This window comes from Micromesistius poutassou (genome assembly GCF_964030765.1).
Source record: "Micromesistius poutassou genome assembly, chromosome: 7".
NCBI classification, from domain to species: domain Eukaryota; kingdom Metazoa; phylum Chordata; class Actinopteri; order Gadiformes; family Gadidae; genus Micromesistius; species Micromesistius poutassou.
Window position 1 is genome coordinate 4,430,049 of NC_140277.1, and position 12,448 is coordinate 4,442,496.

The 12,448-nt window shown below is 47.8% G+C and overlaps 2 protein-coding genes across 2 annotated transcripts; one reads left to right on the forward strand and one right to left on the reverse strand.

The window, feature by feature from the left end:
• Positions 1–153: 153 nt before the first annotated feature.
• On the reverse strand, positions 154–8,142 carry mlh1 (mutL homolog 1, colon cancer, nonpolyposis type 2 (E. coli)). The gene is made up of 19 exons (XM_084470345.1): positions 7,935–8,142; positions 7,302–7,392; positions 7,109–7,207; positions 6,882–6,955; positions 6,689–6,761; positions 6,440–6,531; positions 6,295–6,337; positions 5,977–6,065; positions 5,703–5,815; positions 5,506–5,599; positions 4,243–4,396; positions 3,561–3,883; positions 3,042–3,172; positions 2,567–2,675; positions 2,279–2,342; positions 1,702–1,866; positions 1,448–1,540; positions 986–1,099; positions 154–411 (listed from the first exon to the last, which is right to left on the reverse strand). Exons 1-19 carry the CDS (start codon positions 8,039–8,041, stop codon positions 265–267), a joined length of 2,175 nt encoding a protein of 724 aa, XP_084326471.1. The 5' UTR covers positions 8,042–8,142; the 3' UTR covers positions 154–264.
• Positions 8,143–8,710: 568 nt separating this feature from the next.
• Positions 8,711–11,782, forward strand: znf511 (zinc finger protein 511). Its single transcript, XM_084470473.1, has 6 exons — positions 8,711–9,037; positions 9,156–9,229; positions 9,508–9,709; positions 10,327–10,451; positions 10,821–11,051; positions 11,602–11,782. The coding sequence occupies exons 1-6, from the start codon at positions 8,939–8,941 to the stop codon at positions 11,669–11,671; spliced, it is 801 nt and encodes a 266-aa protein (XP_084326599.1). The 5' UTR covers positions 8,711–8,938; the 3' UTR covers positions 11,672–11,782.
• The last annotated feature ends 666 nt before the right edge of the window (positions 11,783–12,448 follow it).

Consider the following 12,448-nt stretch of genomic DNA (forward strand, 5'->3'; position numbering starts at 1 on the left):
GGGAAGGGCTTGTAATGGCTATTCACTCACAGCTTTTAAGGGTTATCTGATATATGTATGCATGCTAACTAATAAACGATTGGTTCTTCAAAGAAAAAGGAGCAAGAGGTTTCCCTCGAACCTGCAAGAAAACATTCAGTCTAGTATTTAAAGAACAATATATTTATTCACATAGAGTACACTTACGACACAATATAAAGCAGAACATGTTAGACAGGACATCTTAAAAACGGCGGTCAGCACCACCCTAACACCTTGGGGAGGTCAGCACCTCTCGAACACCTTGTAGAGGTCGGGGAGGTTGGCGATCTGCAGCACGCTGCCGTCCTCGCCAAAGCTCCTTGGCGGGGAGAAGAGGCTCCTCAGTGCCTTGAAGACCACGTGCTCCACCTTCCAGCGCCAATCGCCCTCCTGCAACACAAGGCCCGTGTTCAGCCCGGCTCCAGAAGCAGTACACTGCTCCCTGCTAGAGTCGTTCCGAGACCAGTATCGGAAAGTCCTCCGATATTGCCTGAAATGCAGTATCCGGTATCGACGAGTACGCAAGTCTATGCGCCGAGCCGATACCATCACGTGACATTTGCTACATAGGCAGAGAACATCACAAACACTACGTTGTTATGCTGCGTTCGTTAACGGTCTGAGGTGGAATGGGAAATGCGTTATCTTCGAGTCACAGAGTCGGAAAACATGGATGCTCATGCTAAACTACAAGAATACAAATGTATTATAATTATACAGAAATAAATGTAAATGTACAAATATAAATGTAATTGTCGACAGTAAGTGAAGCAGCTATACATTGCTCTCATCGTAAGAGAACCCTTCAATAAGAACAAGTGCTGTGAGTAGTTCCAATGCTAGATGCTGTATCGGTTTCTCCTCGGTATCGGCCGATACTCAAGTTCAGGAATCGTATTGGGAAGGGAAAGATCGGATCGTCTGCACGAGGACAAGCGTTTCCCCGGCGTGCCGGTTCACGTACCTGCTGCTCCTCCCCGGGCTCCGCCTCCAGGATGTACTGCTTCCTGATGGCGTAGAACTGGCTGCACTCCTTGGCAAAGTCCCCGAAGCATTCCTTCTCATCGTCCCAGTTCACCTGCGAGGAGGACCGGTAAACGGACTGCATTTATACAGCGCTTTTCTAACCAGTGGCCACTCAACGCGCTTTACAATATCGCCTGACATTCACCCATTCATGCACACATTGACACACCGACGGCGGTGTCAGCCACGCAGAGTGACAGCCAGCGTGTCAGGAGTGGTCAGGGTGAGGTGTCTCGCTCAGGGACACCTCGACCTAGGAACTTTCTGATTACCAGCCGACCCGCTCTACCTCCTGAGCCACATGCCGCCCGGTTGTCAGGAGACATCGCTGCGCGCGTTTACAGAACTACAAATGTTCCCAACCCTCTCGAAGTGAGGCGTGAGATGCGGGCGGCCCTACCTCTGTTGCTAGGCGCAGGATAAACATGGGCAGCCCCTCCATCACAGGGCTGTAGTGGTCCAGCAGCAGCGGCAGACCGGTCAGGTTCCCCTCCTATGGAAAGAGGAAACGGAGCTACATTTAACAAGAGAGTGAGTGAGTGAGTGAGTGTGTCAAATCTAGATTGACACAGCGACCCTACATTTCTCCCTTTATCACACACACACACACACACACACACACACACACACACACACACACACACACAGACAGACCTGGTCTATCTCCAGGGAGAAGTAGTCCTCCAGCATCTCCTGCTTGTTCCTGAGGAAGTCTGTGATGTACTGGGCCAGCCCCTCCCTCGGCCCGTCCTCCTCTGTCCAGCCGCTCTCCTCCGACTCCAGCGCCAGCATGGCCAGGTCGTACAGGGGGGCGGGACTCTGGAGCACAATACACATAACACACGATTAGACGGGGCTCGCAACACACACGTTTAGACAGGGCCGGGCTCTGGGAACACAATACACATAACACACACTGATTATAGACAGGGCCGCACCGCAACACACACACGATTAGACGGGGCCCGCAACACACACACTTAGACAGGGCCGGGCTCTGGGAACACAATACATATAACACACACTGATTATAGACAGGGCCGCACCGCAACACACACACTTAGACAGGGTCGGAACGCAACACACACGCTTAGACAGGGCCCGCAACACACCCCGGGGTCTCAGGCTATCTCAGCCCCCCTAACAGCGTCATTTACTTTTAAAAACATGTGACCATGTTATTCAGGCTAGCACCGTTGAGCTCAGCCTTGTGTGGGGTTCTGCGACTCACCGACAGCCGCAGAACGCCAAAGTTCCCAAAGTCATAAATCAGGATCTGACGGAAGAGCTCCTGGCTGCAACACAGGAAACAAAATACTGTTGAGGAATCCAACACAGGAGAAACAACATGTTGAAGATCAACACATAAACAAAACACAACATGCTGAGGAATCCAACTCAGGAGAAACAACACAACATGTTGAAGATCAACACATAAACAAAACACAACATGCTGAGGAATCCAACACAGACCGGACTCAGACACAGTGGCGTATGAAGGCGGCTGCCCGTGCCTGACCTGAGCTTGGTGGCGTTGAGCAGGTAGAGCTTGGTGTGGTGCTGGATGAGGGTCCACTGGGGGTTGACGCAGCCCACAAACGAGTGGTTCTGCAGCATCTCCTGAAGACCTGCCGGCGGCGGAGACCCCCTTCAGGTTAGCCCTGCCCGTCACTTTAAACGGACTGCATTTACACAGCTCTATCCAGCCACTCAAAGCGCTTTATATGATATTACATTGCCTAACATTCACCCATTCATGCACACATTCACACACTGACGGCGGAGTCAGCCGCGTTAGGGCGACAGCCGGCTCGTCAGGAGCAGTGAGGGTGAGGTGTCTTGCTCAGGGACACCTAGGAGGAGCCGGGGATCGAACCAGCAACCTTCCGGTTACCAGCCGACCCGCTCTACCTCCTGAGCCAGCTGCCGCCCACACTGTCTCGGGTCATGGTTCTGGAGGGGGGGGGGGGGGGGGGGTTGGGGGCGGGGCTGACCTTTGTGGGTGTGTTCAGAGATCTCGGTCCGCAGCTCCTTGATGCTGTTCAGCTTGATGACACGCCTCCTGGGCGTGGCCGCCGCCGTTAGCTCCTCCCCCTCCTCCTCCTGGCTGGTCCTGGGGCGCTTCCTGGGAATGCGTCGCAACGTTGTGTTGCGACGCGCACACACACACACACACACACACACACACACACACACACACACACACACACACACACACACACACACACACACACACACACACACACACACACACCATGTTAATTGTAGAAAGTCAAAGACATTTCGCAGCAATATCTAATTATTTATAGAATTAGAGATTGAATTTACATAGAATTTATATTATAGATTAAATTACTATGAATTATAGGCGAATGATAACTGACATTGTTCAACTCAAGACGCTCCTTTTTATAACCCAATCCTTCATAATGTATTTCAACTGAATTATGAGCCATCCCTCCCGAACACGACGCCGGGGCCCCAGCCCTTCACCAGCAGAGCCTGGACGGTACCTGGGCTGGTCGGGGGTGGTGGTGCCGTCCTCCACCTGCTGCACCTCCCCCAGGGCCTCCAGCAGGGCAGCATCGTCCGCCTCCTCCATCTCCACCCCTGACTCCGCCCACATGGCCCCACTAGGACCCGGGGCGGGGGCAGGGGCGGGGGCGGTCTTTTCCCTGGGCTGGAGGAAGGCGTCCAGCTTCTGGGCGCGGCAGTCGGTCCGCACCATCTGGTGGGCGTAGACACGGTCCGACGGGTCCGCCCCCCCCGCCGCGTCCCCCCGGGCGGAGGAGGGGGCGGGCTTCACCTCCGACACCGACAGACCCGGGAGCAGCGTCTGCAACACACAAATCGGTGAAGGGGTGCTGGCCGGTTAACCATAACCATAACCAGCACTGTGATACGCCAGGCATCAAACCCCCACTGTGTGCCGTCTAACCTGTCGGCATCACCGGGTACAACTCCCTTAACAACCTTTACTCATAAACGGCATGCGTCACAGAATGACCTCGTGATGAACATGGAAGCGAGCCAGGATACTGGCTTGCCACTTAAACAATAGATATAAAATACACACATCCATTTACATTTTTACTGGTGATTTAGGCAGGTGATTTATATTCCTGCCTATTCCTGCCTTGCGTCAGGATCCCTGTGTTTTAGTTGATATTAAAGTGGAGCCCCAGCTGACCCTACCTGTGTGAAGTACGTGCGGGAGGAGTTGGAGCCCAGCAGTTTGCTCTCCACGTGTTTCTGGACGCTCTCGATGATGCTGTCCTCGTGCAGGAAGTGCACCTCGTGTTTGGTGGGATGCACGTTCACGTCGATGTTGTGGGGGGCGATCTCCAGGCTGGGGTCCGGCACGGAGGAACGAGCACAGAGACGGGTCACACGCAGCGCTACGACGGCCTCACGCTAGAGATGTTCCGATACCAGTGTCATAAATTGCTCCGATACTGCCTAAAATGCAGCATCGGGTATCGGTGAGCACGCAAGTCTTTACCATCGCGTGACTCATTTACTACACAGGCAGAGAACATCACAAACACTGCGGTGTTATGCTGCGTTCGTTAACGGTCAGAGGTGGAAAGTCAGAATGGGAAACGTGTCATCTCCGACTTTAGTGTGTTCAAGCTACCAAGTCGGAAAAGGATGCTCACGCTTAACTACAAGGATACAAATGTATTATTATAATTATATATTATAAATGTAAACGATCTAGTTCTGTAAAAAGAAAATTGTCATCAGAAAGTGAAGGTATCTGCAGGTTTCAGCAAGTCTAATTTAAGACTTTTTAAGACCTTTTTAATACCACCTTGAATGAAATTTAAGACCTAAAGCACGCGATGGTGGGGGGGATCCCACTGTATTACAACCCAAGCATAGCATGTGTGTCACTCAATGAGACTCATTCAAGTTGACTTTTTGTCTGTTTATTGAACATAAAGTGATACTCAGTGCGCTCTGGTTCAAAAGCTGTAAGTACAAGTGCAGTTTAACGGCATGTTTCCGACCAAGTATCTAGCAAGAAAGAAGCCTCTCTATGTGTCCTTCCCGAAAAGTCCCACGAGAAAAATAAATAAAAAAAATAGTCCTGCCCGGACAAATTTAAGACCTTGAGTTACAGTATTTAAGACCAGCATATGACATTTTTAACGAATTCAAGACTTTTTAAGGCCTTAAATTTAGAAACATGAATTTAAGACTTTTTAAGACTTTTTAAGGATGCGCGGACACCCTGGTGAACCGACTATACATTGCTGTCATCGTAAGAGAACCCTTCAATAAAAAACAAGTGCTGTCAGTAGTCACAATGCTTGAGGCTGTATCAGTATATACTCCATATCGGCCGTTACTCAAGTTCAGGAATCTTAATCGTATCGGTAAGGAGGATCGGAACATCTCTACTTCACGCTGGGCTGTGTGTAAGCGGCGGTACGCACCCCCTACCCCCGTTACCTGAGGTAGAGGAAGGGGTGGGTGTTCTTGGGGAGGTAGGCAGCGTAGACCGTCTCCAGGGCCTTCTTCAAGGCGCCCGACTCCACCAGACGATCTGAGGAAGAGAGACGGAGGACAGCTCAGCACGGCATCAGCCCTGTGACGCCCGGGCAGCTGCGAGGGATTTGTATTTTGTGGATCTTCAGCGGGGGACGTACGGTTGATGAAGAGGACGAGGATGCACTTCTTAACCGAGTAGTTTGCGTTGGAGATGTAGCCCTTCAGCTTGAAGGCCAGCTTTGTGTCCTCACAGCCGACTTCAATCAACTCCCTGGCGGACATGGAGATCAGAAATACACATTTACATTTAGGGGATTTTGCTGACACTTTTATCAAAAGCGATTTACAACCATTCACTTTCATTCACATTCACAGTGTTGTCAATTCATTCATGCAGCACAGGAACAAACAGCCTTGTTTGGGTTTTCGTACCGGCTGACCGCATTGCCAAACACCCCTCGAATGTTATCTACGACGGACGCGTCGGGGAGGGTCCGCACGTCTGCCACCGTCTCTCCTTGCTGAGGAGAGCAAGATCCATAATTAACAACAAAACCAACCTCAGATGCTTTGGTTTATTGCAGCAAAATGATGAGCAGATAACACTTTTACCGGTTTGAGCACAGAAACGAAAGAGTGTTACAGCCCTGCACAACTCAATCAAACGGCTATCCTGACAGAAGTAATCCAGGATTCTTCAAGAAAGCTTAAACATAAAGCAAGCATGAATGATGCACGCGCATTAAATACCTTTTTGACAGAAAGGCTCTTCCCCGAGTTGTGTATAGCGTACCTGCAAACAGAGGCAAACGTCGTAAGAGACGGCAGGTAAACATCAACTGAGATTGATGCAACAGAATGAGGAACCCACTACGTGTCACCCTGTCTGCCTCACCTGCTCACCACCTCCACAATCCTGGCGTACTCTTCTCCTGGGCTCTTCAGCGCTTTCCTCCTGGTGGACACGTTGTAGAACAGGTCCTCCACCTGCAGACATGGAGTGGACCCAAAAGCTATATAACTATATCTAAGTGGCAGGACGTACAACATACAATAAGTTTTAAGAGGGGTGTAGGGGGGTAAGGGGGGAGGCTATGCAGAGTCCAGGTGAACTCTGATCAAGTGGAACAAGTGGACCACTCACCAGTATCTGCGTGCCCTGGTTTCCAGCACAGGGTTTGGGGGGGCCTTTGGGTTTCCCATCACTGTAGTTGGCTCTGAGGAAGCGGGCAACACACGTGTTCAGACCTGTACAGAAGTACCGCCCCTAAGGAGACGTAAAGAGCCCCTCCCCTCAGTGTGCGACGTTCAGAGAAACTACAGTCTATAACTCATACCTGTAGGCACACTTTGCATCTTTTGTTTTGGTTGTTATGGTCACATGGGCCACATGGCTGATACTGGCCAGTGCCTGCAAACACACAATACAAACACACAACAAATATATGACACAAACATATGACACAAACACACAACACAAACACAAACACACACCCGATCACAGGTTTTAGGGCACACAAATAGTACATACTGGTAATACAGTAATGCATGTGTCTCAGCTCACCTCCCCTCTGAATCCGTAGGTGGAAATACCAGAAAGGTCCTCAAAATTCTGCAGCTTGCTGGTGGTGAACCGTTCACAGACTATGTCCATGTCTTCTTTCTGTGTTAAAAAAGAAAGGAGAAGATATTTAGAACGACACAGAGCCTTCAGAGAGAAAGGCCCATGGACAGACCGGACAGACGGACAGTCGTACCCTGATGCCGGTGCCGTTATCCTGGATCTGGATGAGCTTCAGCCCCCCTTCCTTCACCGTCACCTGGACATTGGTCGACTTTGCGTCCAAACTGTAAAAAATAATAATACAGAAAACGTTATTGGTTTCAGCTCATTTCAGGTCATTTCACGTCTCAGGTCATTTGGAATATAATTATATGGAGACAATAAACAGTACGTTGAGGACGTGTGCAATAGTGCAATCATTGTGAAAAAGTGAGTCCAGGGGGTTGAGTCTGTTTATGGGGAGTTTGAGGTCCTTCTCTCATCACAACAGGTGACCAATCTGGCTGCTGTGATCGCACATTGTTGTATTTCTCCCAACAGGTATGGCAGTTTGTCAGCATCTGGAGTGGCTTCAATGTCCTTGCATGCCTTTTTAATCCGTGGGAAGTGTGTGTTCCTGATGTCTTGTTGCGACTGGCAGGAAGTTAGGAAGTGCTGCTCTGTTTCCAGTTGGTTTTGTGTGCAGTGGGAGCAATATTCTCTGAGTAAACACGAAGAGCTGCTCCCATCAACACCCACCAGTTCTGTCATCAACACCTACCAGTTCTGCCATCAACACCTACCAGTTCTCCCATCAACTTCAACCAGTTATCCCATTGACACCCACCAGTTCTCCAGCATCTCCTTTATGGCGTTAGCGGGTCTCTGGATAACCTCTCCCGCTGCGATGCGGTTGACCACCGTCTCGTCCAGCCGGCGGATAATACCCGCCATGTCTGCTGCTCTGTCAAAGTTAATAAAAGTGAAATTAAACGTAAAGAGAAGCTAATAAATACGTTAAAAGTGAGCTGGACGGTTCATATCGAGAGTGCATGGGGCAGGAACCAAAACAAGAATTGGGGCGCGCGGCGCGGGAGACGCCGTCGTTCCTGCTGACCACTCATTGGTTGGTTTCTGGCTCTGGGGGTGGTTTCCCCCCAGTGTGCAGCGAATGGGAGTCCAGTAAATCTCTTCTACACTCATGAAAGATCAGCCCTCTTAATGCGGACAGATGTGCACTGCCCTCTAGCGGTGATTCTCGCATTTGTGCTCCGTTTTAGTAGTAATTTCCTATCTTTTCATCAGACATCAGACATTTTTTAAATGTTAAGATTGGATTTAATGAACTAATCGATATAATTTAGTGAATCAATTAAAATCCAGGCCATCTCTAGACTATTTCAACTCTATATTCCGTTAACCATAATATTAATCAAAGACGTTACATTTAGTTATGTCGCCATCTGCCGGCATAAGGTTGTTATGCTCAAGTATACGAAATTAAGTGAATAGAGCCATGTCTTGCGAATTTGTGCGATCAGATGTTTAATTAAAGGTGTCTGGAAAGTAAGTTTGAAACGAAGTTTACTTTAAACGAGGTTTAAAGGAGCTGTTGTCTCCGTCTCCACCCGGACCGTCGCGTGATGATATTTGAATGACGTATTTTCTGCGCGCCGTCACTGAAAAACCATAAACACCGCAACACGCTTTCTCTATTGTTGCCTCTGATGCGCTGAACCCAACCATGGTGCCATTTGCTAGATTAACAACATTAAGGACCATTACAGTGCAGACATTGTCGTTTTAATGTGGGTCACTGTTGAGGTGAAAACGTAAGATAAAGTTATCCAGATGTCTGTCTCAAACATGAGTGGCTTTGGAGAGAAGAACACACCTTTCAGTTTCACACCACAACGCATACATCTGGGCAAGGATCACGAACTATTTGAGGTAATATAGCACACACATTAGCCTGCAAAGGGCAGACACTGATTTGAGTTGTATTAAAGTGTTGTAATTGTACAATATATACTTTCATCTTACTGTGGATGTGCTTGGTTTTCATTAGGATGGGGACATCCACAGACACATGTATCTGCAGAACCTCTCCTCCTCAGAGACGGACGAACAGCCAAAGCTCAGGTAGGCTGGAACTCATTCCTGTTTGTCTTGCAAAAGTAAGACAAACTTCTGGGAGAGTAAGTATAAGTATAAATGTTTTTGCTGCACATAAGCTCTCATTAAAAAGACATTCACCAGATATCATCCATTGCTTAATTAGACAGCCTATGTTCATCCATTGAAAATCGACCTCCCTATCGATACCCATGTATGAAACCTTCATGTGTAAAAGATAATAGCCGTCATGTCACTGGATGTCATACATTAAGCATCTTACTGCGTCCCTCTCACCCGCCCAGTGTGTCCGAGTTCGGCTGTCACATCTCGGGCTGCTGCCAGCGGTTCCGCAGCGTGGAGGAGTACGAGCACCACTACAACTCGCTGCACCGTCACATGTGCTCCGCCTGCCGCCGCTCCTTCCCCTCCGCCCGCCTCCTGGACGTCCACATCGAGGAGTGGCACGACCCCATGTTCAACATCCTGTCCCAAAGCCAAGACATGGTGAGAGAAACACCGTCCAAGGGGTTAGACGTGCTTGAGATGGGAGTCGTGAAGTGAGAGAGATGAAAAGAGCAGAATACGGCACAATGTGCGGGATGTGGCTCAGGAGGTAGAGCGGGTTGGCTGGTAACGGGAAGGTTGCTAGTTTGATCCCTGGCTCCTCCTAGCTGAGTGTCGAGGTGTCCCTAAGCAAGACGCCTCACCCTGACTGCTCCCGACAAGCTGGCTGTCGCCTTGCGTGGCTGACACCGCTGTCGGTGGGTGAATGTGTGCATGAATGGGTGAATGGTAGGCAATATGTAAAGCACTTTGAGTGGCCACTGGCTAGAAAAGCGCTGCATAATTGCAGTCCATTTAGCATTTAATATTTGGCAACTCAACGACCAAAACAAAGTCCCCCTCACTCTCTGCTCCCTGACTCGCTATGTTTCTCTGCCGTTGAGAAGTGTTTCTCACACTGTGTATTTCACACACCTGTGACAGGAATGGGGATTCTCTGATGGCTATGAACCAATTAAACCCAAATAATGGCTCTTAAATCTTGCCTGCAGCACTATTAAGACAATCCCATGGTGTTTGGGAAAATATCTGATTGACACTTGTATGCTGTTTTCCAGTACCAGTGTCTGGTGGAAGGTTGTGGACTGAAATTCAGGACGAGTAAACAGAGGAAAGACCACCTGATTCAAATACACAAGTACCCCCCTGACTTCAGATTTGACAAGGCCAAAAAGGAACCCAGGTAAGTTGTTCCGTATGTCCTCTAGGTGGCAGTATAAACCTTTATCTGACGTTGTGGCTGACAAGCCAGTCGATTGATTTAGAAGAAACAAGTTATTCCCAACGGATTATTTCTCCAGATATAGATACGATGACTATCAGAGGTGTATCTACATTTGAATTAGATTAAACACAATAATACAAATTGTGATTATATATGTGAATTTTTTTGGAAATTTTTCTCTCCAAAATGTTTGGAAATGTTTATAAGACTAGATTAAAGCCTACTCTTACTCTTTATAGAAGAAGAACCTCCAAACTGGGTTTATAATAAGGTGTTTATCACTGTGTATGTTAACGTGAATAACGATGACGTTGTGTATTCTAACAGGAAAGAGCTGAAGCCCCAGAGGCAGCAGGCCAGCGGTGGGGAGGTTATGGAGGGCGTGTGTGCGGCCGTGCTGCCTGCTGCTGAACCAGAGAAGCAGGAGGAGGAAGACATGGAGGTCATGGAGCTCCAGGCCGCCTCGGGGCCCGGGGAGCAGGGGCCTTCCAGTGGGGGGACCCCTCAGCCGGACGTGGATACGGGCAGCAACGGGCAGAGACCACGCTACTCCTACAGGTGGGTAGTCAACCACGGCTGCATCATAGGAGAAGGGTTCCATGCCGATCTGAAAGATTCTGGGTTCGATCCCGAGATCAGCATCCAGAAAATAATCTGATGTTTAAATATTTTTATTTAAAATTCAAGTTACATTACTAAACACATTCTAGCCAGTAGGGGCAAGGTGCCTAACCACTACCAGATCCTTAATGACCTGTATCTTGATCCACTGCAATTTGCTTGGAATAACACTTACAGTTTTACTAAGTAAATATTAACAGATGGGGAATTCTGTCTCTAAACGGGCCGGGATCCATAGTGTTGTTATATTGTGTTTAAATGTTCTAAACTACCATAATTTCAGTTGTTTGTGATTCATCCCTTGTAAAAATGCCCCTTAATTTTAGTTTATTTGAACTTATTTCAATGATTTATTATTGATCTTATTAGATCACAGGTAACTAACCTGCAAATCATCCAATAGATAGTGTTGTTTAATGCTGAGTGTATTGAGTGCTGGTGGTGTCTCTCTGGTGCTGTGTCTGATTGGCGTGTCTTCCTGCTTCAGGGTCCCAGCGACCGTGTGCTTCGGGAAAGGCTCGGTGCGAGGGTTCAGAGGTCGCGGCAGGCAGAAGTGACTCGCTGCAGTGAAAGCCCTCCATTCCTATAACATTAGATTTGAACCATTGTATAATGACATGAACTTGCAATTTAGCATATCCTTAAATAAACTATTTTTACAATAATTATTGACCTTGTATTAATTGTTTGACCCTTAATTATTTTATTTTTTCTGCCTATATGTTTGTGTGTGTGTGTGTGTGCGAGGTCCTGCTCTGATGCACTTTGTACTGGTGTAGAAAACATTGTCCTAACACTTTGTGTTAGGATGGGAACTGCATATCTTTGTTCCATCTTATCCTCGCCACTAGTGCATAATGCTGCCTTTACATGAGCTCAGTCCATTACTCTTTTTGCATTATTATTCTATAAACCAAATTGTTGTTGACGTCACAAGAGTTTAAACATTTGTAATAATGTGTGTAATTTATAATAATATGTTATAACTTACCCTAAAATGCCACGTGCTGCTGAAAGCGGACATAAACAATGATAACTCCGACCAAATTAATTAATGGCGTCACTGTTGTGTATGAAATCGACTGATAAATAAAGCATGAGTTTCTTTTTAATAATGGTACAAAAAACGAACTTGTCAAAGCAATTATAAATATAATTTTTGAGCATGTGATTATAAAACGTTTTGGAAAAAAATATTTATTTACACCTCTAGAGTCAAGGAAGCACTTGTGAGAAAATAACAAGCTGGATACAACTATTAACAGCTGTGAAGTTGTGGATTTCACTGAGGTAACGAAGCTACAAAATGCCAGGACGTAGAAAGAGATTTAGGT

Bases quoted from the DNA above. Each gene is read 5' to 3' on its own strand.
- mlh1 (XM_084470345.1), bottom strand. From the start codon at position 8,041: ATGGCGGGTATTATCCGCCGGCTGGACGAGACGGTGGTCAACCGCATC. The intron at 5,600-5,702 runs GTACGTCCCCCG...TCTCTTCCTCAG, and splicing joins CCTCGTCCTCTTCATCAACC to ATCGTCTGGTGGAGTCGGGC. The intron at 1,100-1,447 runs GTAGGGCCGCCC...TCCTCCTCGCAG, and splicing joins TCCTGCGCCTAGCAACAGAG to GTGAACTGGGACGATGAGAA.
- znf511 (XM_084470473.1), top strand. From the start codon at position 8,939: ATGTCTGTCTCAAACATGAGTGGCTTTGGAGAGAAGAACACACCTTTC. The intron at 9,038-9,155 runs GTAATATAGCAC...GGTTTTCATTAG, and splicing joins AGGATCACGAACTATTTGAG to GATGGGGACATCCACAGACA. The intron at 10,452-10,820 runs GTAAGTTGTTCC...GTATTCTAACAG, and splicing joins AAGGCCAAAAAGGAACCCAG to GAAAGAGCTGAAGCCCCAGA.